Source organism: Streptopelia decaocto, assembly GCF_964273445.1.
Source record: "Streptopelia decaocto genome assembly, chromosome: 1".
NCBI classification, from domain to species: Eukaryota; Metazoa; Chordata; class Aves; order Columbiformes; family Columbidae; genus Streptopelia; species Streptopelia decaocto.
The window spans coordinates 112,726,725-112,752,895 of NC_138663.1; the positions used below are offsets into that span (position 1 = coordinate 112,726,725).

Below are 26,171 nucleotides of genomic sequence, written 5' to 3' on the forward strand. Positions count from 1 at the left end.
CAGTGTGCCTTTACTCTTCAGTCCAGAGTCTAAACAAGCCAATAACTCTGTTTTCCATCCAACAAATTCTCAGAAAAGGAAGATTACTTTACTTTCTGTATTTGGAGCAGGATTTACTAGATTAACTTTTTAGTTCTTTCTCATTCCAGATTTTACATGTTACTGAAGCAAAAAGAAAACTAAAAAGTGTCAGGCACCATGGGGAAATCTTAAGTCCACATAGCAGCGACTTCATCAACGAATGTCAGAAGACAGAAGCAAGTAAACATTTTATTAGAGAAAGGATACAAGGAACTGCTTACTAATGCAATCAAAATACTGAAATATTTGGACACAAAACTCACATCTAAGATATTTGCCGGTTTCCACATGCTATAGGATAGTCTGTGATCTCAGGACAAAGGCTAGGATAGAAAGTAAAACAGGAGCTGCTCAAAAGGGGTAGTATGGCTTACATAAATATAGATGGATTTCTGATATATTCTGATATATATATTGTGATGACTCCTGATAGTATGTATTTAAACAATATTTTCTGAAACAGATATTAATGCTGTATCTCATGACATATATTACACAGAGACACAAAGAATGCTTTTAGATCTTCATTTTTTTATTTATCTTATCATTAAGTAAATACACGTACTCTAATGTAACTCCTTGGCACATGAAACTGCTTAGAGCAAAAAGTGTAACAACAAAATTCAGAAAATCAAAAATATTTGGAACCTGTCATTTCTCTGGTGAAAACAAAAGTTAACATTGAGAAGCTATATACAATATTCTGCAAAGCTTGACTTGAAATTCATTAATTAGTGGTTCCTTTTTTGCTTTAGAATGAGCTTTTCTCAATGCAAAAATAATATCATGCTTGAAAACTACTTATGGGTGTTTTTATATTAGAATACCTAGGTCATGTGGTGTGCATGTCTCCACCTGGTTCTCCTTCTCCTACAGAGAGCAGACCATGCTGGCACACGGATGGAGGCCAAGAATAATAACTAAAGTGTCAACGACTTAGAAATGCATAGGGAAGTTCATAACTTGAAAAAATAAAGGCACATGCATCACAGTGTATTTAAAAGAAAAACTATGCCAACTGGATGAAAGGAAGAACACTATCCTTCTCACCAACCATCATTCAGTTCCCTGTGGACAAAGAGGTCTTGCCTGCAACCACTGAATGACGCTCTGCCACGGACAAGGACCACTGTTAGATATTTTTAGCTTAGCCAGCACTGTGTCCCAGTAATGATACAGTTTCTCTAGGCTCCAGTTTCAGATTGGGATATCTTTCCAGTCACAGTGTGATGAGCCCATGCCATAATGACTCAAGAGTTGGTCTCCTCTTTGGTATGAATGACACTGCTTTGGCTGCCTGTGATACTGCCAGAGAGGAAAACTGAGCACTAAGAGGGTCACCTGCCAGGTAAAGCTTGTTCCAGGAAGGTTTAAAATAGTGTGTCTGACACATCTGGGGGCATAATATGAGGACACAGAAGGAACTATGAGACTGAGAGATCCATTTGGATTTGCACAGACTATTAAGTTATTAGGATTGAAGCATGTAAATGGCATCAATCATGTAGACACAATTACTTAGAGTGTAAGCACTGATTGTACAGTAGCTTTGTTTATGGAACACTTAGGGCAATGGGCTCCCATTTTGTAGAAGGCATTTTTCAGATTTATCCAAAAAACAAAAATTATTTCAGGTAGGATCTTCTTAGTTATGAATTGTACACATACTAATTTTTTAACACAAATTTCAGTAGTTTGTTATGTTCCATTCAATTAAAATATCTTCCTAAAAAGAGTACCTAAGAGTACCTAAGTGGCTTCTACTATGACAGATAACAGAAATATTATAGCAAATCAATACTGGAGATTTCTAAAGAATTAAGATGCCCTCAAATCAGTTACAGTAAGAGTTATGCCAGCATGTTTGACTAAAATTAGACCTTTTAGACTGATTTATTTCCTAGGATAAATTAAGCTGAAATATTACTATGATGAAAAATACTGTTCTATTTCAACAGCTTCTGATACCTCTAAGTACAATATACTAGTAAAATCTGTAGACATGGATGGAGTTACCATAGTAGCTCTATTATTTTTTCTCTCTTTGTGAGAGGCCTTGGATAGTAGTTTTAGAAAATCACAGTTTTGCCCTAAGAGAATATTTAATAATAGTTATACAGTTTTCCAAGTTATTTCTTCTCTTGCTTAAATTAAAGATGAAGACTTTACTCTGGCATATGATAATGGCATTTGAGTTCTAAATGTTATCTGTCTCTCCCATAGGCATACAAAATATTAATATTGACTCTTTAGAGCATCGCATTTTGAAAAGACCAAGTAACCTTTTTGGCAAAAAAAATATGAATAGAAGCAATGCCCTATCAAATCAAGCCAACATTTGTTTAGTAGGTTGAGGGTTTGGAGATCTTATCAGAGTAACTGGTGTTCACATACTCTTTTTTTCTAACATGCATTACATGAAATATGCATAAAATCATGGAATGGACATCTTCAACTAGATTAGTTTGTTCAGAGCCCTGTCCAGCCTGGCCTTGAATGTCTCCAGGGATGGGGCATCTACCTCCTCTCTGGGCAACCTGGGACAGTGTCTCACCACCCTCATTGTAAAAAATTTCTTCCTCATGTCTCTCCTGAATCTCCCCTCTTCTAATTTAAAACCACTACCCCTTGTCCTCTCTTAATATGCCCTGCTAAAAAGTCTGTCCTTATCTTTCTTATAGGCCCCTTTTAAGTATTGAAAGGCCACAATAAGTTGTCCCCAACTCTCTCAGCCTGTCCTCACAGCAGAGCTGTTCCAGCCCTCCGATCATCTTGGTGGCCTCCTCTGGCCCCTCTCCAACAGGTACTCCAACAGGTCTTTCCTGCACTGAGGGCTCCAGAGCTGGACACGGTACAGGCCTTGCTAAACATACCTGCAGGTTTTGTACAAAAATCATTGTGCTGATTCTGGCTGAACATTTCAGAACTAACAATCATTAACCACTGGAGGTTCAGCTATTGCAGCACACATACCAAACTGTAGTTTAACTGTATGGGGACACAGGACACTGGCAATCAGTGCAGTCCACAGAACACAAATGAGGAGCAGACTGGTATTGAATGCATTCACCTGAAGTGTCTGTGTAATAGGGTTCTGGTGGCTATAGTATTCTTTCTTGATATTATTTCTAGGCTGGAGTATTTTTCACATGTATTGTGAAAGGGGTGTTGATAGTGTATTTTCAAAGATAGACATCACCTCTATGAGAAGAAACCTGATTGGTTACACTTGGATTGGCTTTTCTGTCAAGCTGACTTGTTACTTTTGTTGGGGTATTTTTTTAGCTACTATCTTATTCCAGCTGATGATTATAAATACTGCTCTATGAATAAATAATTTTAAAACATGGGTGAAGTGACAGAAGACTAGAGAAATGGACTTTTATAAATTGCCGATGCAAAATCTAACATCAAAAAGACTTAGAATTAACTCTTTCAGTCTATGGCTGAAAAAAGTAGATTTATTAAACTACCAATTATTAAAACAGTTCAATTTTTAATATCTGACAAGTTCCAAAAAAATATTTCAGATATTTCTGGAAGTTTTTTCTCTACACTGGGCCACTTCTAGAGAGGGTCACAAAATTAGTTCTCAAACTTTTTTGATTCTATCTTTCGCCTTTAACCTTGACTATTACTGATTCTGATTTACATCTCACCTCTTCAATGGCCTCAAAGTTTTCTGCCTTGTTCATCTAAGTTTATTGATATTTATCTCACTGTCTAACAATCAGACAGTGAAGGCAGGAATACCTTCTTTAAGACTTTAAGTCTTAAACATATATCTTTGTTTATATATGTCCATGACTCCCATTCCAATTACTCTCTGATTCTTGTTCTTTGCCATTTTATTGTCTTTACCATGCTTACTTTGAACTCTCTTTCTCCCTCCAATTTTGGTGTTAGAAAATCTGTTCACAAGTAGTCAAGCAATCATGTTTAGACACAAAATGCTATTTATTTATATCAATATATTGCCACTAATAACCTCTTATTCTGTTTTTGCATCTCCAGGAGCCTACTGATGCTGTAACGTTTTACACTTCAGCACAATTAGAATTCTATAAACTGCCTATTTATAAATAAAAACTTGACCTTATTGTTGCTTCTTCAAATATCTCTATCTTCTTCATTTCAAGAATCAGAACTAATCCTGTTTTAGTGAACAAAAACTAGCATTCAGCATTTCAGTCACCTAAGTCACCATGGTTGGCCCTATCACAGCTTCAGTAGTTCACCTTTAAATGCTAGTTTCTCTAACACATTTTTTCAAATGGTATATTACACACATTATTATCTTTTATGTCATATTAATATTTTCTCCACTGTTTAAGTTATCTGCAAAGTCTTTTAAAATGTTACATAATTTTATTATATTTCCATATAATTATTTACAATAGGCATGCACACAGCTGTACATAAACATGTAATACTAACAGAATTGTATAATTCAGTATATTGTAATTAGCAACTGCCATTTAAAACTCACCGGAATGTCTGCTCTTCTTTTACTTGCCTAGCTTGATATACTTGCTCTGGCTGCATTAAGTAACTTGTGGATTCCAGTAAAATGACCCTGGAGTATGGCAAGTACACATAATCAATCATAATTTTAAACTTTCAGAATTAAGACAAAACTTAGTTCATTCTAAATTTTAAATCAACACTTGATACAGAGGAGTGTTATTTTCAATTGTGAACTTTAAAAAATATTTAAACTTTTTTAAAAAACTTTTTATTTAATAGTTTATTAATTCTTTAATAGTTTCAGGTCCAGAATTTACAGCTTTTGGAACTGACATTTACTGTATATTTGACACAAAGGCAAAGAGGCACCTACATTTTTAATTTGTCCTTTTCTTAAATTGCAATACATTATATACCAAGATTTAAGATTTTCAGCCCAGTTTTCTGAAAAAGAGCTGCTTCCTTGATATCAAAAGTACGTTTCCTAGTGTTATTTGCAACTAAGCAATGCACCATCTGATAGATCATTAGATGGTTCAAAACACTGCAAACACGATATAAAGAATCTTTTATTTTAGATTACTGGTTACCCAAATTGATCATTACTTCAAGAAGTTGTCAAGTAGCTTTTGAGTGATATACATATAAAAATAAAGTACTTCATCACCTTTAATCTATTATTTCCAAGAGAGTTATCCACATCACAGAACTGATTATAGGCAGTCTCACTGACCACCTCGACTTCAAAAAAAGACGAAAGCTAAATAAACTCATATGATTCCTACATAGGAGGCTTATGCCAGAGCATACTGCTGGAGCAGTTAAAACAATCCCGTTACAGGTGTCTATACCAAACCTATTCCGTGGATGAAAGAGAAATTTAATTTGCAGCCTATGCAACGTGTATATTACACAGATCAGTAAAACAACATAAAAACGTTATGGAAAAATGGTTCTGGTAAATAAATTAATGACATGAACCAATGTTCAGGTCTGTAGGCTAAAGACAAAATGTGGAGTTAGATCACATAAATAGATTTTGAAGGGGCACACCACTCTTTTATTAAGGAAAGCAACAGTTAACTCTGCAGTTCTTATATCTATGACGAATACAAATGAAAAATTAGGTTAACTGATAGTGGCATGAGCTCCAGGCAAAAACATGTTTTGGGTTTTTGTTTTGGTTTTTTGCTTGCTTGCTTAATAATTTAAACAGCAAGATAAAACAGATTGGGGAAAAAATAACCAACTATTAATTAGCATGGTTTGTTTCTTTTTGGAAATCTGCTGGACCTCAGCCAAATACAAAAATACAAGCAAGGTTCATGAACTCCATTTGATTAAAACTCTAGTTTTATTGCTTACACTGAGATGAATTTCAATTAAGGCTTATTTATCTTCTTTATTCATTATTATATCTTCCACCTCATAGTGCTTGTAACAATTTTGATAATGTAAATCCCTATAATTTAACCTCAAGGTGTTACATTTTTAAGGACAAGGAGAAAATTATGGAAGAGTTGATAAAACAGCATGATCATTATAGGCTTGTCTTTATAGCATTGTCTACCTGAATATGCCCTCATTTCTGAAGGGATTAGTAACATTTAGGATAACTTTCTTCAGTTCATAACATGGTGATTTGCATTTTAATACATCCTAAAAAAAATCAAAAAAAGATAAAAAAAGATTAAAAAGTTGCAAAACAACATTCAAGTATAATACATAAACAAACAGGAAAATATTAGAAGGAAGAATAGAACCATATATTTGACCACTAGTGACTACAAAATTAATGTAATTTAACTGTTCATCTTTGTTGCCAGCAAAGAGCAGTTAAAGCATATTTCTTTTAAAACATGCATTGAACTTCACCATATTTTAGATGCTCTTCAAAATGACAGCACAGGGCCAAGAATTAAACTAGCTTTTTGCCTTCATCAGTATTTATTGCTGTGGTATTAAGAGGTTCGTGGGGACAAAAAGAGAGGTCTGCTTAATGAATGTTTGATAACAAATGATGGAACACATGCTTAATTCTGCACTGACTATTTCTAGGACACATCTTAAATCTAAAGAATGTCTTATGATAAACAGCACAAATAAACCTAGCAACATCGAACAAGTTTGCTGCCCACCTGTATCTGATAACTGAAATCATTCGGCCAAAGGAGTATACCAGCACCTTCACAATGGAATTTCCAAAAGCATCCATATGCTGAAAGAGCTCCAGATTTATTTTCAGAGCAATCAGTGTAGAAGTTTTAAACTTTTTCAGGATCTAAGTGTGATATATATTCTCATGTATCTTAGATATGCTTCTTTCTGCATGTATTAATATATAGGCTAATATTGGAAATCTGAAAATTCATCGTTCAAAGGTGATGGTAACTCACATTTTAATTCTTACCTCAGTTCACCTTTGTTGGATACAACATACAGATGAATATTTTTGTTACAATATTAATTACACACATAAACTTACAGCAGGCTCAATATGTTTGACTTCAGATTTCAGAGAGAAGGTCAGTGTGGCACCACCTATTCCACCCACACTCTTTGAGATCAGCAGCAACACGGCTTCAGCAGGGCGCAGGAAACGACTAGTGAACTCCACATTTATACTTGTTTGTCTCCTAGGCAAAATAATAACAATAATAATAGTTCAAATAGTTACGCATAAAATTCTAACTCAGAAATGTCATTTCAGGAGCATGTTTTAGACACTTTGTAAGGCAAGAGGTCTAGAAAAGTCATTTATTTATTCTGAATTACTTTTGTGGAGTTCAATATTCTCCCTAAGAGCACCATAAAACATTCTAATAAAAGAACTATATAGATAGAAAAAGAACAATATTGAGTACTTATTTCTTTTTATGACCTCACCATGTAGCTTAATTTTTCTTCCCACACACACTAGCACAGGAAATTCTTCTTCCTTATATTATTACCCTAAGTTAACAACTGATTTACTTTTTTCTCCCCTATTTGAATAGTTTTTTGTGAGTTAAACAGACATCCTGTTATGCATGTTGTGAGGGACATCTAGATGGTCTTAATCAAATACTCACTGAAGTTTGATAAGGAAATTAGAAAAAAAGAACCCTTCAGAATACTTAGCAAAGCTGAGTAACTAAGAGGCAGAAAAACCGAAGTTCTCTCATACAAGCAACAGCTCATGTCTCTGACAGGAAACTGGAGAAGGGGACACCACATGGAATGAGAGCTTAGATTAGGTAAGAGTTGAGTTTAGACTTTATTTCCATTAGTCCTGCAATTAAGCAAGTTCAATAAGAAAAACTTAGTTGATGAAGTTCACACTCTGAAGCTCTCAAAATCACACTCTCATTTTGAGATTAATGTCTTAAGATGGCAGGAAGGTCAGAAAAATTATAGTGTGTAGGATAGAATCTAAATGTATTCTGCCTTTCCACGCTTAAGACAAGAGCAGAGAGAGCTTTCTCTAAACATAAATATACCTAACAACTAACAGTGGTAAGTGAAAAACTACTATTATGTTTTGTCTGTATATATACTTACACAAGTAAGTGCTTAAGTAAAGGAATCGTAATAGCAATCAGCATACCATGTCTTCAAGGGCATCATGTTATTTTGCATTTGGTTCACAAGTTTCATAATAAGAGCTACTTTTTCAAGTGAACTCAATGCAAACATCTCTTCACATAAGCTGATCAAAAGGATGGCAGAAGTTCTATAAAACTATGTTGATGGGAGTAGTAATGAGATTTGTCCCTGGATGGAAACTTTCTGGGAGATCCTTTACCTAATTCTTACAACGGACCAGGTTAAAAAAAAAAAAAAAAAAAAAAAAAAAGGGGGGGAGAGAGCGCATTCCTACTTAAAAACTATCTTGAGACTGGAGAACTGGAAGGTGATAAATAGAACATCAATATCTTAAAAAAAAATAGGGAAGATCAGAAGAATAACAGACCTTTAAGACTCAAATCTATACCTGCATTGTAGTAGAAACAATTATAAAGAATAGAAGAACAGGATATCTATAAATGATACCTACTATAAACAAGATCTTCATAAATGTGATCTTACTGGCAAGAGTCAACATCTTTAAAATGTAGTCCTGCCTTATAAACTTAAGGGAATTCATTAAAGGAGTTCAACAGGAACATGATTGAGGGTGATTTAATTATTCTATTTCTAACAAAGTCCCTTACAATGAAACTATCAGAAAGGAAGGAAGCACAGAGAGAAGCAATAAAAGAAGCAAAGAAATGATGTAGGAACTAACACTTCTTATTAAGTAGGAAGGCCATTAATCAAGTCCTCAAGGGTCTGTGACAACTGGAAAATAAGGAAGTTTACTGATGTTCTAAGTTGCTCCAGGTTGTGAGGACAAAAATTGACAGGGCAAAGATGGTAGGACCTTTTGAGACAACAAGATGACAAGAAAATTCGGTGTATTTAGATGTAAAGAGATGCATACAGGGAAAGCAGTTCTCTGTTTACATAATATTGTGATCTCCAAGCCATTATAACTCACGATTGAGATGTCATGATTTGCAATAGATAGTCTCGTTAAAATACCAGCACAGTGATGGGAAGCATACAATAAAGCAAATTAAGTGTTAGGCATAATTAGAAAAGGAACAAACAACATAGATCACCACTAGGCCACTAGATCCCATCCAAAGGGCTCAAAACTTAATTACAGTTTACACTTCTTTACCTCAAAAAGGATACAGTGAAAATGGAAAAAAAAAAAAAAAAAAAAAGCTAGGCAACCTGCAGAAAGGATGACTGTAGATGATAGAATTAACCCAACATGATCTCTAGGCTTAACACCTAGTTATCCTAGTATATGAGTATGATATCGCCCAGAGTTCTTCCTAACACCAAAAATCGCAGGATCTCAGTTCTGAGAATTGATGATGAAATCCTGGAAGTTCTGAAAACTTGGCTCTTACAGCTTTCATGTTACTGCTGCAGAGTCCCCAGACATCACAATTTTTGACAGTGAAGAGCTGCTAATCTCCGCAGAGTCTGAGGCTCCTAAGTCACCCTGCCATTCAAAACATCCTGGAAAATGTATCCTGGGACTGCCTGCGACATCCACTCCCAAAGTCACTTTACAGATCAAGTTTTAGGGATTCTACTGTGCTCTTGTCACAAATAGGAATGACAGAGTAATGGAGCGTATGGAACATTCTGCCTGATCTTTGCCCTCTGGTTCATGCAACAGCAGAGAAATCTGATTTGAATTGTCAACTGTTGCCTTCTGTGGCAAAGCCAGCATTCAGGGAAAACACAAAGGGGTTTTTTCTCAATTCATCTGTGTTGTAGTCAACGTAAACTGAGGGAAAATTCAGCTCACGGAATTGTTATATAATCTTGTTCATTCTTATATTATTATAACTAGCTCTGTCCATAACCACTTTAGTTGGGGCAGGGGTCAAAGATTCTTAATTTATTTATCAGCTCAGTGTGCACCATCTTTCAAAACTGCACACAATTGTCTCTCTTTATTTGCTATACTTCAATACAAGAAAAGAAAGACAAAAAGTTGTTTGGAGAGATCAAAGTTGCAGAGTTTAGGGCCTATAGAAATCACTAGATAACACAATTCAAAGTAGTTATACATTGCAGGCCACTATCTGCAGCCCAATCATCTTTTAGTTGCTTCTGATAACTACCAATTGGCAGAAGCATTTTTCTGAGAAAGCACCCCATATTATTTGAGGCAGAAGGCTGGAATAAATAGTTTTGTGAGGTCACTTCCTGTGCTATTTCCAGTGTTCTTTGATTTGCAAAACCCCTGCAGTTAAAGAATTTGTCATTCAGAGGAAGTTTCTTCCCCTCAATAGCTAATCAACTTCGTAATTTCAGGTTGAATTTGTACAACTCCAGCTTCACACTGTTGTTCTCATGTAAAGGTTTGTTATATATTGTTTGCAGTTAAATAGGCCCCTTTCCCAGGAAGGTACTTGTAAGTATTGATCAAGTCATCTTCATTTCTCTTGTTAAGATACCCAGACTGAGTAAACTATACGTATGTCTACACCACATAAGACAGCTTAGAAACCTTTATGCTCCTACTGTTGTGAACTGCAAGTCTATATGGCAGATTGCAGTGCCTGGTAGACTGGGAATCTCAGATCAAAGATTAATTACATTATAAGCAAGATCTGACACTCAGCTACACTGAGAAAGTTGTGATGCATCCCAAAAGCCAGAGCAGAATGACAATATAGTCTTTGGAAAATTTCCCAAATGTTCAGTTGCTTAGGATTAAAGCCAGTTTCATTTCAACCAATTGACATAAAATATTCATTCCTGACAGGTATTGGGTGTAGGTGTCAAAGTTTTGGTAGCAGGGGGGTGCAGGGGTAGCCTCTGTGAGAAGAGACCAGGGTCTGCCCTGTGCAGGACACAGACAGTTCCAGTTGTCTCCATAACGGACCCACCACAGAACACAGCTGAGCCCATCAGCCAAGCTGGTGGCATCTCTGTGAAAGCATATTTAAGAAAGTGCAAAAATATCAGAAAGGCAGAGAAGTGAGGAAAAGAGGAAGAAACAGCAGTGGGAACATCAAGGTCAGAGAAGGACAGGTAGATGAAGTACTTCAGGTGCCAGAGCAGATATTTCCCTGCAGCATGTGGAGAGGACCACACCGGAGCAGATATCCATACTGCAGTCCATGTAGGGCCCCATGCCAGAGCAGTTGGATATTTCCTGAAAGAATTGTGACCCATGGATAACCCATGCTGGAGCAAATTTTTCCTGAAGGACTGCAACCTTTGGAAGGACTCAGGGAGCAGGAGAAAAGTGGGAGGAGGAAGGAGAAGCAGAAAGGAACTGTAATGAAGTGACTGCAGCCACCTGCTCCCCATTAACCCCTGTGACATTCAGGGTCACAGGAGGAGAAGGTAGAGGACTCTGGAATGAAAGACTGAAGTTGAGTCTGGGAGAAGAGGGTGGGGAAGAGATGAGGTGATGTTTCAAATTTTGTATTTGTTTCCCACTACAAAAGTCTATTTTAATTGAAAATGAATTAAAATAACTTCCCCTAAGTCAAGCCTGTTTTGCCTATGATAGACATTGGTAAGCAGTCTCCCTGTGTCTCTCAACCCACAAACATTTTTAGCGACATTTACTTGTGTCCTGTTCTTTGAAGTTTTTTTAAAGTGAAGTGAAAAACAGCTATGACATTGACCTTTCAGAGAAACACATGATATTTTCAAGGATTACATTTTTATGTTAATTCTTATTTGAAGTTAATTGCAATGAAAAAGGAATCAAATCAGCCTCACAGCTTGCTGAAAACATAGCATTACTTTTTGTCCCTTTTGCATATATTTACAATAGGCATATCATTTAATACTGAAATATTGATCATCCTTAAAGAGCACTGTATTTACGTTGAGTCTTCTTGAATTTGACAGTACAAATTTGAAATTTTTCTTCACAGGTTATTTTCATACAAATGTTGACCTTTGTCTTCACAATCTCTAATCCATTTTATCTGCAAAAGAGTATCTTAAATGCACTTGCAGTCTAAATCTAAAAGCTCTTAACTGACAGTCAGTCACTGCTACAGTCCTCATCTTCACTAGTTAATCAGGGATTAGTGAACTTCCTATATCTAGCTACATACCACAGAAAGAACCAAAGGTACTTAGTGAACAAAAAGACACAGATAGCAACATTCCATGAGCATTTGTATTACCAAAAATTTTAACAACCTCATGTTTCCCCCAAATCAAATCTCTCCAAAAATCTTAGATTGATTTTAGAAGTGTAACTTAGAGAAATAACCACATTGCATCTCCAACAGTTTCCATCTTGGTGGGGATGGCAGATGGGCACAAAAAGAAGTAGTCTAACACTACTATCAAACCTGTGTCATGGTCTCTTAAATTCCCAGCTATACTTTAAGATTAAGAAACAGAAAATGAAATCTGAGGAAAAATAATTTTTACATGCTCATGCTTCCACAATGCATTGATGTAAAAAATGTGAATCAAGCTCAGAGGAGAAACGTCAATTTTAGTTGGGAAAAAATATTACTATTACTATTATTATTCATCACTATTAAATTAGTAGGTTTATATCTCCATACTGATAGACTTATCAATAACGCTAAAAATATCATTACTTACCTAGGGGCAATGGTGAAAGTGTTTCCTTTAGGTAATGAGAAATCATCAGCATCTCTTCCTACAAGAATAGCATTGTACATCAAAGTTTTACTGCTTGGGTTTTTCAGACGTACCTGTCAAGAAAAGAACAAAATCAGCTGATTTTTATTCAATTTTTAGAGTATAAAAGGTGTGCTCTGTAGCTAAATTCCAAAATACAAACTAAGGATATCACAAAATAAGAAAGTACTTCATATAACTAGGTAGATCATTTTTCTTCCTAATAAATATAAACTTTCCACAGACTATTCAGCCTCAGTTTTTCTGACTATTCCTTTTACGGTGTACACTGCACTCCTATGCCTGTTAATCTCTTATTCCTCTCTTTCTTTAATCTCAGATTTGTAAAATTTGTAGATTATTCCTATGCTTACAAGCACAGGGAAAAAACTGCAGCAGAAGTTAGGATCCCAAGCCTGAAAAGAAAAAGAAGAGGCATGTTTCCATCTTCTACAATTAGTAGCCAAATGACACGAAGCCCATTCATTCTTTGTTGTAGGACAGACATAATACAAACACAGAAATATATAGAGTGTCTTAACCTTGTACTGCTACAAAATTAAATTCAATGGTATTAGTACCTGTTTAACAACAGTTTCATGGAGAGCACCTGTAAATTCTATAGTCTTCTTGGGTAAGTAGTGGGGGAGACTTTCGTACAGGTAGACACACAAAATGAGCATCATGACTGGGTTTGGATCACAGATGTCAGTGGCCTAATATGGAAAACAAAAAAAATAACCAGGTTCTGTTAAAGTTTTGCCTGTGTCATTTAGAGATATAAAGAACAAAATGTTTAAGGTAATTCTTATTATACAAATATTTTCAACCTAACTTTTAATAACTGAATTAGGCCATAACTAAAATTAATATGAATCTTGTCACTGCAAAAAATAATTTATTCTGGAAGACTGCTCACATGCTCTGGTAAAAAAATCTAGGCTAAAAATTAAAACCACCTTTTTTCCCCAACAGTTTAGCAAAAACAGATGTTAATTTTATTAAAATGAAGGAAAATAGAAAAAGGAAGTAAAATTCACTGACTGGAAAAACATATATCTATTATCTTAAAAAAAAAAAAAAGTATTTTAAAATATTTCCATTTCTATGTAAAATACCATCCCAAATACTCCTAGATACAGTTTTGCAACTGTTTCTGAAGACATTTTTCACCATCCAGCTAATAACTATATACTTATTTTTATTGCAGGTGCCAAATTGCTTTACAAAAGGTAGCAAGTATTACTGCATCTTACACATTTGATTTACAGATATGAATTTAAATGACAACTGCAAAACATGTCAAAACTTTAGTCCTCAGTGATTCTGGTAAGTCACAAAAAAGAGAGAGGTAGAAACTCCTCTATCAAATACATGAACTTTTCAGAGGGCTAATCAAATAGTAATGAGAGTTAATGATATAAGCGGCTTCCCAAAAATACAGGCAGGAAAGATCTAGCTACAGATTTAAACAAATAAGATTCTGTATTTCCTAAAGCAAACTAATTAAATGAAGTATTTTGAAACTTCATGCTTAATAACTTATTATCAAAATAAAGATGTCCACAATATACTAAATAAATTCATACTGAAAAATACACACACTTGGGAGGAGATTTAAGCAGCAAATCATTGCATTAACATCCCATTAAAAGGCACTTTTTACTTCAAGACAAGACTTAAGACATTTTATTTTGATCCCTTAACTGAGTCATACAGTACAGCAATATTTTGAAAAAGACCGTCCTTTGCCTAATGCCTAGAAAATGACTATCATTCTAAATCTGCTCACTTTACAGGAAAAACTTTGCCCAACAGCCAAGCAAAAAAACCCTAATGTATTTTGTTGTTGCTGACTGTCACTGTCACCCTCTCTAAGCAGCTTGGACAGGTTGCACAAAACTATAGGTAACCTCATGCCATCATTTTAGAATCAAGCTTCCTTCTTCACATGTTTTCATCATATCATGAATTTGCAGCTGTAAACCACTTAATGAATAGACAGAGCACATTTTAATCTATTTTAACATCGACCTGCACATTACTTACAAGCATTGTATATACATAAATTCAATGTCTCTTAGATCTGCAGGGTCATGTGAGAGAGCAAGGGAGCAGGTAGAAGACACTTTGAAATCCCAAGACTTAATGTTATGAAACAGCTGTACCTCTTGTTTTTTGAACTTACTAGGAACTTGACAACCTCTAGGAGTTACTTCGTATTCAAATACATTAGTAATAAGGAAAAAGAACATTTTCCAGTCAGCAACTATTGAAAGATTTGCAACCATTTTTAAGGACATGAACGAACACATCTCAAATGTTATAACATTCTTTTGTAGCACAGGTGTACTTAGGATATTGAAGACTACATTATTTTTGCACTGTCCTAACAAATGAACAAAAAACCAAAAATGTACGTCAAAAGGCATGCCCTTTTTGTTTATCTGGAAGACAAATGAAGAGCAATACACAACCAGTTTTATTGAGAACATCAGTTTCATTTGGCTAGTTTTATTTATAACACCATTTTTGTTTAGAAACAAGTATACTATAGGGGACCTTAGTCTATTTCATAAGTGCATACATGGCAGTGTATCAGTGGACAAAGGTCTAGAAAAAAAAGTCTGTACCTTGCAGGCAAAAAGGGAAATCAAAAGTTGCATGAAATTAACAGTCAGCTCTCAATGTTCACCATCACCTATCCTTCAAAAACTACTGCAAGTAATAAAACCTCCCACACACAATGTTAGCCCAGATTGTGTGTCAGGAAATCACAGCTAAGTTGGTAAGAGCACACAGATCCCTCCAGATGAGCAATAGTTATACCAATGACTGCTGCCTAAATATTGCTTCCACAGGAACAAAAATCTCTCATGTGTATTGTAAGCACAAACATATTTGCTGATTCAAGATAGCAATCTATCTGTAAATCCAATTTAAAATTTCCCTGCTTTTCTGCATGTACATACTTCCCTCAGGCAGAGCTTCATAAGGACAGTCTTGTAACATAACTTGAAAAATCAGCAAGCCTGCAACTTCCTAGATATGAAGCAAAGACTTGCAGTAGAAGAATGTGTGGGATCCCTCACGAGAATAGAGCAACTCCAACTGATATTTGCCATGTGACTCCAGCTGCAGTGGTATGGAGAGACCATGTCATACTCCAGCAGAAGTCTTGGTTATCTTTTCTGTGTAAGTTAAGAGAGCAATATAAATGGTAATGTGACACTTTTGAGGAGGTCAGATTAATAAAAAAATTAAAAGTAAATACAGTCCATCTAATAAAATGCAATATAAATTGAACTATAGTGAATAATGAGACTAAGCTTTTGGTGCAAACACTTTTGTGAAATATTTTTTAAACTTTGCTCTTTTTATTAAAAATAAAAAAAAAAAATCACACTAGATAACTTGGGTAAATTTTATTACCATTGAACCTTTTTAGGACCAAAACCTCTTAATAGTAAACTATGAGGAGTTGTATTGATTGTATGTTGTATTGATTTAATTTTCTTTTGGTACTTTGTCAGCCAAGTCTCATTTTAATATTTATTGTCAATACTATTAAAATTCCTAAGGATCTATCAGAATGGCAAATATTCCTATACATTAATATTTCTTCTATAAACTACATTATACCAGTTTTTCACAGGACCACACTTTCAGCCTCCACATTATTTTATTTTTATGACCAGCTATATTCTTGCCCTCAACATGATTAGATTTTTATAGCCTAAACTGAGCATTAGAGGAAAAAAAAACTCTTTCAATCCCATTTTAATTGATTCTTATGAGGCAATTTTCATAATGAACCATCTATTCCAGAACCTCAGTACTCTCCAGCAGATTGATCATGGGAATGGATACTATTTCTAAAGCAGCGGGATAAAGGAAACAGAGCAGCTAGTCAGTGACCTGCTCTCTGATGTGAGTCTATGTAGAAATATTATTTGCATTAGTTAATATTTCACCTGAGTACATTTCTGCCTATAGATGAGCCAATTCTGTAATATATTGAATGGTGAAAATGTTACACATCTAGATGATAACAAGAAAATGTAGCAATTTTTAAATCTAATGAAATTATTGTACAGATGATATTTTCCTCTGCAACATTAAGAAGATAAAACGAAGAGTAAAAATCCAGATTATCAAAACATCTGAAAAAAACATGACTTAAGAGTGTTCTCATATGTTCTAAATCATGATCAACTATAGATATGGGATTTGAAGTTTTGTTTTTCTCTCTCCCCTATTCATATTTCTCTGAGATGATAAAAAAAAGTTTTTGGACGATTACTTAAAAACTCTTTTCTTGTAATTTCTGAGAACAGAAAATTCTAGGAAGAAGGACAAGGAGAAAAGGAGAAGAGAGAAGGGAGAAAGGAGGCTAAAGGAGGTGTAAAAATTTCACTCTCATTATCAGAAACATTTGGATAACTGCAGCTACTCTGCTTCCCAAGTATTTATGAAGAGAGTTGGTGAAAAGACATGACATTTATTAGCCACATGGGCTGAAAAAGGAAGAAAACTTTTTTTTGCCTTTTCTGGACTGTCATTACTGCAGCAAGAGAGATGTACAGATATATCTGTCACCTAAATATCTCCTTTAATTTTTATTTCCAAGTTAAAGTTTTACACTAGACTATATATTGCATTGTTTCTACAAAACAGCCAATGTAAAAAACATCAGTAGCTTAAAGCAAATATTCCATGTAGAAAAACCTTTATATGACACAAAAACATAAGAGCAGCCTGTTGGCTCAGACCACAGGCCAAAAGGACACCACCATAAGCTGATGCCTAAATGAAAATTATTATATGGTAAGTACACATACATGTGAGTATTTCCCAGGCTTAAGCATAAGATTTCCTGAACCACTTATGATTTCTGTCTACTTTGAAATCTTCATTTCTTTTTCTTCCATGCCTATGCACAGTCTCACTTTGATTCTGTGTAAAAACTGTAAAAGCAGCATGAGAAAACACCCTCCTTTTGAAGTTATGCTGAGGACAACCAAGAAAGAAGCTGGAAGAAAAGATGGAGTTGCAAGTTAAGTTTTCTTAATGAACATGCTCTAAATAAATGCAATAACACCAAGCATTTGAAGTAATGCTCCCTTTCACAGCCTACAGCATTCTAGTCCTACAAAAAGTACAATTTTATTTTCAAAGATTCAAGAGAAGAACACCAATAAGTCAATAAAAAGAGCTTACTGTTTTTTTTCTTCATTTTCTAAAAAGCTTCACAGACTTATTACTGACTACAGTTCAGCCCTAATCAAAATAAATGCCTGTAGGCTTGCAAATTAAAGGCCCCTAGTCCTGCATGAATGTGTTCTGTGTGTTTTGTACTATAAGGAGTGTGAATTTTTGTTTTGTTTGGTACAACAAGAAGGAGAAACCTGTCAAGATATGTTAGAACAGACAAGATTTTTTACCTACATACTTATTAAATTAATCTTGCATTACATCTCACTATGTAACCTCTGAGATGTCTTAATTTCCTTTCTGCTTTATTAAGTTAGAGGCAGGTAGGAGATCCCATAGCACAGGCAGAACTGCATCTCCCCTGGTGGCAAATACATTGACTCCACAGAGCACAAAGGCAGGAAGAGTTACTGGCTCCTTCCTCCCTCTTTTCTTGCCCTGTGCCCAGCCAAACATCACATCCTACTCCCAGCAGTTCTAGCACTGCTCCTCCTCCAAACTCCTAAGAGAGAGAGTACATCAACTCGGCACTGATCTGAAGTTTCCTTGTCACTCTCTATAGTTTCCTAGATAATGCTTATTCTTGTAATTCTTAAGACTCATATCATACGCTCTTCATTCAGTGATGTAATCACACGCTTCATCTTGTCTATCTATTTATTTCCATCATCATTGCTTTTTAAGTTTGTAATGTTTGGACACGCTTACTATGCAAAGTAAAAAATTTTCCTCCCTGACAAAACCATTAAACCTGAAGTCTGAAAAATATTCTGAGGTTTTCCATTCACTTATCTCAGTAGTGGCTATTGAATGTTAACTAGTATTTGTAGGACAAATTATTCTAATATAGCTGTGGTTTAACACCTCTGCTGTTTGTCTTTCCTGCATTTTCATTTAAGATAGCAAAGATGCCAGAGTAGATTATCTGTTGAAGCCTAACTTTCTTTTGTCACCTACTTCTACTCATTTCCACTTAGATCAGAACTTAATCCCTCAGACTACATTATTCTGTTTTATTCTGTGCTGAACTCATAAAACTGCATATTTGACATTAATATACTACTCTAGGAACTAAATTAAACAAAAAATAAAAATCAGTGTACTTCATAACAGCATTCAGCAGAAAATTCACAGTCTATATATATTTTTGCTTTTAAAACTCTGTCTTAGCAAACATTAACAATTAACAAAGTTTACCATGTTTATGTCTTAAATGGTATCCATAATAAAGTTTCTCAAAATACGAGAAAGCCCCTCACATTTCTTGAAGGGTTGGCTGCTTGCTTGTTAGCTTTTTTTTTTGCTGCAGTGTTGCCTAGATAAAGAAAACACTGATGCTGACAAATCAGAAAAGTTATTATCCTTCAATTTCTAAATATTCCAAGTTAGGACTATATCAAAAATGGACAAGAAATTCAAGGACTAGTAGATTTGTTTTATTGCAAAAACAAAGTTATTTAAACGTTACAACAACATCAGCTCTTTGCTGTTAATGCTATAACCAACTCTCTACATTTTCAATCACCTGTATAGTACTAAAGGCTGGTCTTTAATATTTCTGGTATGACTGGCTCAGAAAACAGTTTGTTACTGCTTACAAATAATGACTATTGATTTTATGAAAATAGGTTTATAACCTACTGCAAAAATTAAATGGCATTAACTGCCTCTAAGTCATTCCATGATATTTAGAAAATGCTGGCAGTTCTGTTTTATTAGCATAGCACTGTAGTGGACTGATACCTAGAAAAGAGAATATTACCAACAAATACTAACCTATATCTAGAAAAGGAAAAGAAAATACAAATCAGGGTATTTAAAATCCAAAACCAATCAAAGTAACTATAAGGCAAAGCTCTGACAGACAGAAAAGAAGAGAGAAAAACTTTATTAAAAGATATCAGGAAGCAGTAGACCACTGAAGCACTTGTTCTGGCAATAACGTTCTCGTTTTTTCTGAACACGTAATTATTAGTTGAATAATATAATAAAGCAATTTATCTGACAGATGCAAAAATCATACATAAGGCTTGCCCCACTACAAAGCCTACAAAGCAGTGATGAAAAGACATTCTGCAACAAAGAACAGCTTCTAGAAAGACACAAATAACTGAAAAACAGAATATACCTGGAATCAGTGACCATGAAATATTACCTAGGTAACCAATTTGAACCAACAATGGCAAATGCCTAATGAAAATTATGGTGGAATTATTAAACAAACAGAAGGTAATAAAAATCTTATACTAGATTTCAGAAACAGAATCATATGTTAACCTGTATTAGTTATTTCCAGATTTGTGAGGCTTAAACACTGACCTTAAAAGATAAACATATGGGAAACAATGTTGTTTGTGAACAAAAGGAGGCTCCTAAGTTTGTATACACTTTGTTTATACAACTACAGCAGATAAATTTTCCGTAAGCTGGAAATCAGTGTCAGAATAGAACAGTCAGCAAGTCTGGAAAAAAGATCAGAAGATTCTTACATACACTGGAAATAAAAAAAATTCTATGTTGCTGTATTTCTTTCTTTTTCTTCATTGGCTGCTGACAGCATCTTCTCTCCTTCTTTTCAGACTCAGGTCTTGGGGTTATCATCTACCCCTTTCTTACTCATATGGCCATGTTACTGCCCAGTTTCACTAGTTTCTACTCCACAATGATGGTGTATTCTTGCCTTCATCTCAACAGAACAGACACATCTATTTTCAGTTTCTTAACACTCTCCAACTTTACTGATGTCATCTTTTACAGCTCATTTGAAAATATGCTCCCTTTTACTTGGTGCCAAATACAAATGTCAGTATTGTTGGCCCCAACTTTAAATCGGTCACTAGAAAATTGAATTCCTCTACTGGATATCCCCAATTACTGCATCTTCTCTCTTAATTTATCCTTGTCACATACATTCCCTCCATATGACTGTTATCCACTATCCTATCTTGCAATATTTTATTTTGGGCTTTCAATTAGATCTTCTTCAAATCAAGGCATTTTAGAACTTAAAAATATCAAACACAAAGTAAAAATACATAGAAATACAGAACTAATACTCCAGGCTTGAACTGTCAGTCATCATTAGAAAGTGAAAACAAAGAATTTCTTGCCCAAAGTGCTTCATCTTAAGCCTATATCTTAATCCTTTAGAGGATTTAAAAGCCTTGAACTCCATTAGAAGTATCATTTAAACTTGCAGCTGAAGTCTTCCAGACAGTTAAACTTCTTTACTATTACAGAACCTTAGATTTTTGACGTGATTGAAAGTGCCATCTACTGCAAACCTAATACAAGTTTCAGCTCGTGCTCTCACCACTATCCCTGCATAAATTGATGCAAAGCTGTCCTGAAAGTTCAGAAGTAGTGATTGCCTGATAGTCAAGAAATTTTCCAATGCTCTTGGAACATTTAAGCCTGCTAAATTTAAGAGACAAGACTATCAGAAAAATCCCAAATTAGAACATTTTAGCAACAGGATTCATGTATTTTACTGATTTTATTGCTGAAGAACAAGAAGCTTAATAAATTTCTACAGTAGTCTTAGAAAAGCATATATGAATTCCAAGAAATCTACATAAAAAGTAACCTTTACCACCACCTTTTTTTTTTTTTACTTTCCACAATATTCTGTTTATAGAACATGCCTTAGCTAGAACTAAAATACAGCCCTCGAAGATCCAAGATCTGTTCCTTTTCCTGGTGTTGACTGACCATATAGCTTTCTTTAAAATTACTAGTCTGTACAGAAACAGATTTTTCCATCTATAAAAACACCAATACTCAAAAAAAGAAAAGAAAAAATAAAACAAAAAAAAAGGCAAAAAAGCCAAATTAATACTATTGTAGTACTGTAGACATTGTAGTCCTAAAAGACACAAAGTGCACTAAGGAGAATGTCCTAGAGTTCTATTTCCACCTTTAATGTGGTTAACTCCTTTTGCATATCTGCATCCAGACCCTGCCTTCATGTGCTGAACTGCCTGTTTTTCCTATCAAAATCTGAGGCAAAATATGCCTTAATTTTGAGGATTATACCTGGATTATTTTTTTACACTTCCTGTCAGTCACAAGTATACAAAATGCTAGATTTTCTTGGTTTAGCCTGTCATGGCAAAGGCATTTATAACAGCATATTTGTATCAGGATGTGGGAGGAAGACAGTAGCTGATACTACTGGAAACAGCAGGGTTAATTTTTCCCTGTAATCATCACACAACTGAAAGGGAAGGGAATAAAGAAGTTTTAGCTGAGTTTCCTTTCATACCACCTTATTCACACCAGACCTCTCTCTCTGATTCCTAATACCATTAATTCACTTGGAAAGTTTCCTCATACACTAACAAATATGATGTCTATTCTACTGTATCTTACTCTAGGCAACCCAACATGCTCCAAACCCACCCCGGCCCATCACAGTCCCTGACATTCACTTTGCTCATGATGGAAGCTACATCACTCTGCAAATTCTTAAGAGAAATATGTGCCTTTAAAGAGTTTTTGCTAGTTTTGGTAAGGACAGGATTTTTAATGACTCAGGGAGCAAAAGTAAAAAAGGAAAATAAGAGGGAATCTGCTATTTTAAATATGTAATAGTTTGGCAACTAACAGACACAACTAGCACACAGAAGAGAAGAGCATGAATCCCTGTGAGCATGTAACCTCACGATACAGCCTACTGCCATTGCTATTAACAGGCCATAAGCTTTCTACTGAATTTGCAAGGCCTCAGCACTTGGGTTTGATAAGTCTCTGTCAGAAAGCTTGTTGACCCACTTGTAGAGTTTTGGTTTACTTGGTTTAGTTGTGACAGCAACCTTTTTAATTGATCAGGCCTCTGTGACTAATTTATTTTATCTTTGTATGGTCCTACCAGAACTCACAGCTATAAATAACTCACAAATGGCCAGTTAAAGAAATGCAAACTGGGAAGAGGAGAAAACTGGTTTCAGGGGCAACAAAAAGAATACAGAAATGATAACTACCTTATGTAAAGGGCACTATATAGAGAAAATTTGGAGCTGTAGGCAAATGAAAAATAACAGATGTAAAGCATGTTATTAAATATATGAAAATGATCCTAAGTTGAAGATCCTAGGTTGAAGAAGAAACTAACATCAGCAACATCATACTTGTCCCATAAAAGGACGTCGGAAACTGACAGCTTACAGTGTTACTCTCAGCAGAAGTCCAAAGCTACTGATTTCTGTGTGCATCAAATCTGGGACAGAAGCCTCATGGGCCTTTGTGATTAGATAGATGCACAAAAGTGTCATCAGACATTCATATATTCTTTTACCACTCCTTTTTATGTTTAAGTGCATAATGATTATTCTTGAACATACTGTTTTCTAAATGATGTTAGAATATTAAAAATAAATTCCATTCAGGCTTTCATTGTGTGATTTACAATGCTAGATTCTGAACCAAATTAATCCTATATTCAGCTAGTTGTATATATGTGATTCCACAAATTAAGGAAGCATGGAAACTATTTGTAATTCAGTGCATTTTTATGAAGTAATATTTTAGTTACCATCATACAGTAGGACATCATGAAGCAAAACTGCTTCACTAAAATCTTAGCTTAATTTGATGTACAATATTAATATCATAAAAGAATATACATATATATATATATAAGAACTGCTAGTATAAAATCATTTACCTCTATGTCTATAGCCAGACTGACAGCACGCATAGCATTCACAAGTATCAAAGCGTTGTGCAGAAACTGTTCAGGTGTTCTTGGTTTAGTATACATTCTTACAAAGTGAGTAGCAATCTAGAGAAGAAAGAAATATCAAAGTTTTGTTCTTCCATTAAGCAAAATTACTATGTTTGTATTTTCAGGCTTTCAGCAATCCATGAGATCTAAATTTTGAACTAAAATTCCCTATGAAGGATATACCCAGAGAAAATAAAAATTAATACTGAAATAGTCACTCTAGACTTACTAAATGGTTTTTTTTAATTTTTCATTTTAAAAACCACATAACGCAACAGTTCTAACAGAAAATAAGGCCTTAATTAATAAACTGTATAAAAATTGCACAATATCAAGAAAAGTCCTTACCAAATATGGGCAATAAGCTGCCAGCTGTGCTGCCAATACCAGACTGTCTAGAAGATCTTGGTCAAAATTTACTATCCATCTCATCGGAGGTACTTCGCCTGATTTTAAAACAGAACAAGATTAATCAGATTCTTTTCCCCTGAGATGCTTAGTTTTATCCTAGATAGATATGATAACTATGTGAAATGACTGAGTAGAAGAAAGAACAGAAAAAGGAAACATCTGTTCACATGGAGAATTTCCCAGGCACAATTCTCTTCCAAGGCCATGGCTGAAAACATGAAAAATCTCACCTAGAATATTGTAACTATTATTCATACACTGATAGAGCTTATGAGAGTATTCATCACAAAGGAAGGGAAAGCAGGTAAGCTAAACTTAACCTCACAGATCCGGAACCTAAACATGTAAATTTCTTTTATTTTTATAGGCACAACAATCACAGGGCTACAGAAACTCACAAAAATATGCATGAATACTTTAAAGTTGTAATGTTTAAACACACAAAAAGGAAAAGGTTATTAATTTTCTTTAAGGTCATCTGCAGCATGGATCACTACTTCTACAATTGTGTTGTAAAAGCCTATGCCTCACAAGGTTATTTTTTTTACATTTCTAATGTTTTTATTTAAAAAATAATTAATTAAGTAAGTAAATATAGTTTATTTATTAGTGTTTCTTATTCAAAGCCTTCCATATCTTAAATGTTTAATACAGCATTTAAACAACAGGCTTTTGCTCTTAAGCATCATAATAAACCATAGGAAGAACACAATCATTTGAAAACTCTCAACCTGAGATATTCTCTAAAAAAAGTTACTGACATACCAATGACTAAACATTTTAAATCAATGTCTATACCAAATTACCAGTACAGATAATGTGCACTTTGTGAAGCATGAACACAGAGAAGCTGATCCTTTTTTAAGGAGAGGAAGCTTGTCAAAAAGATTCAAGTACTGAGTCATGCCTTCTCTGTTCTGTTATTTGCAGTTTCTTCCAAATTCTCTTGCAAAAATATCTATTGTCTAATTTCATTTTATTTTCTTACTGTCTCAGATCCAGGCTCCCAAATTTAGGGAACATTTTGGACTTCAGCAAGTGGCAAGGTTTTTTAGATAAACGGGGACCATGCTTTCTCATATAGGACAAATTAGGTGGCTTTTATTTCACTATACACCCAGAGAGGGTATTGTTTACTAATTTTGAAGCTTCATAAGAATGCTACAGAATCTGAGATGATAAAAAATCTCCTACGCATTATAAACACATAAACATCTTAACATTATAATATAAAGAAATGTTCTTTTCTTTAAAAAATGCTACTATTAAAAGATAAAAAAGTAGCACTGAACTGTTATGGTAGTAATATAACAATGTTCAGCACAGTCCACTATCTTCATTAGCAAAAGAAGAATTTGAAGGCACCAGTACTTGACATAGAAATAATTTAAAAGGACAAAAGCGTAAAATGTTTCACCATGTTACACATTTCAGACCCTTATTTCAAGTATGTCCCTATTAAGAGCTTCATTCTACAAGACCAAACATATGAAAGCAGGAGCACAAATCATGTATATTTTAAAGGTCTGTAACTTTAAAGAAAGAATACTATAAACTAAATGGAAGTTCAAGGAAGGGAAAAGGATAGATTCTTTATGCATTTGGAATAAACTTGTCTCATTACGTGGTCAAGAATGTTGAATCTTTTGCTCTCGCAAATTAGGTGACGCTATACTACAAATTTTACTGAGAGTTTTAAACTTGAGACAGTATTTTTGGGTGTGTTACATACTCTATGAATAAAAATTATCAAAACTACACTGCTTAAGAAAGAAAGTAGGCTGTACATTAAAAATCATTAAATTTCTTAAGGTAACCTCATTCACTCCTAAGTGTCTCCAGACATCAGCCAGGCTGATGTAACCGAGCAAGTTATTGTCCAAAAGCCAGGCCACAAATCCAAAAAACAATCAAATTGGAAAAAGTAAATCCTGATCTTAAACTGAAACAGTGCTAACCATTCCATGTAGTGTTGAAGACACTATGAATCTTCAAAATTATTCTTTTACCAGCACTTATTTTGCTTGACTTTCTACTTCTCTGACTGCCTTTACCCACCTACTTTTGTTTGATATTAAATGTGATTGCAAAATTGTAA

At 34.6% G+C, this 26,171-nt stretch overlaps 1 protein-coding gene across 1 annotated transcript in view; it reads right to left on the reverse strand.

The window, feature by feature from the left end:
* CFAP47 (cilia and flagella associated protein 47) overlaps window positions 1–26,171 on the reverse strand; it is a gene marked incomplete at both ends in the record, with an annotated part of 300,742 nt that overhangs the window by 184,052 nt on the left and 90,519 nt on the right. Inside the window, 9 exons of the mRNA XM_082076298.1 lie at window positions 3,952–3,992; window positions 4,571–4,657; window positions 6,119–6,207; window positions 6,734–6,829; window positions 7,034–7,184; window positions 12,685–12,797; window positions 13,305–13,439; window positions 23,603–23,719; window positions 24,011–24,108. Coding sequence (XP_081932424.1) covers window positions 3,952–3,992; window positions 4,571–4,657; window positions 6,119–6,207; window positions 6,734–6,829; window positions 7,034–7,184; window positions 12,685–12,797; window positions 13,305–13,439; window positions 23,603–23,719; window positions 24,011–24,108 — 927 coding nt within the window. The remainder of the gene's footprint in view (window positions 1–3,951; window positions 3,993–4,570; window positions 4,658–6,118; window positions 6,208–6,733; window positions 6,830–7,033; window positions 7,185–12,684; window positions 12,798–13,304; window positions 13,440–23,602; window positions 23,720–24,010; window positions 24,109–26,171) is intronic.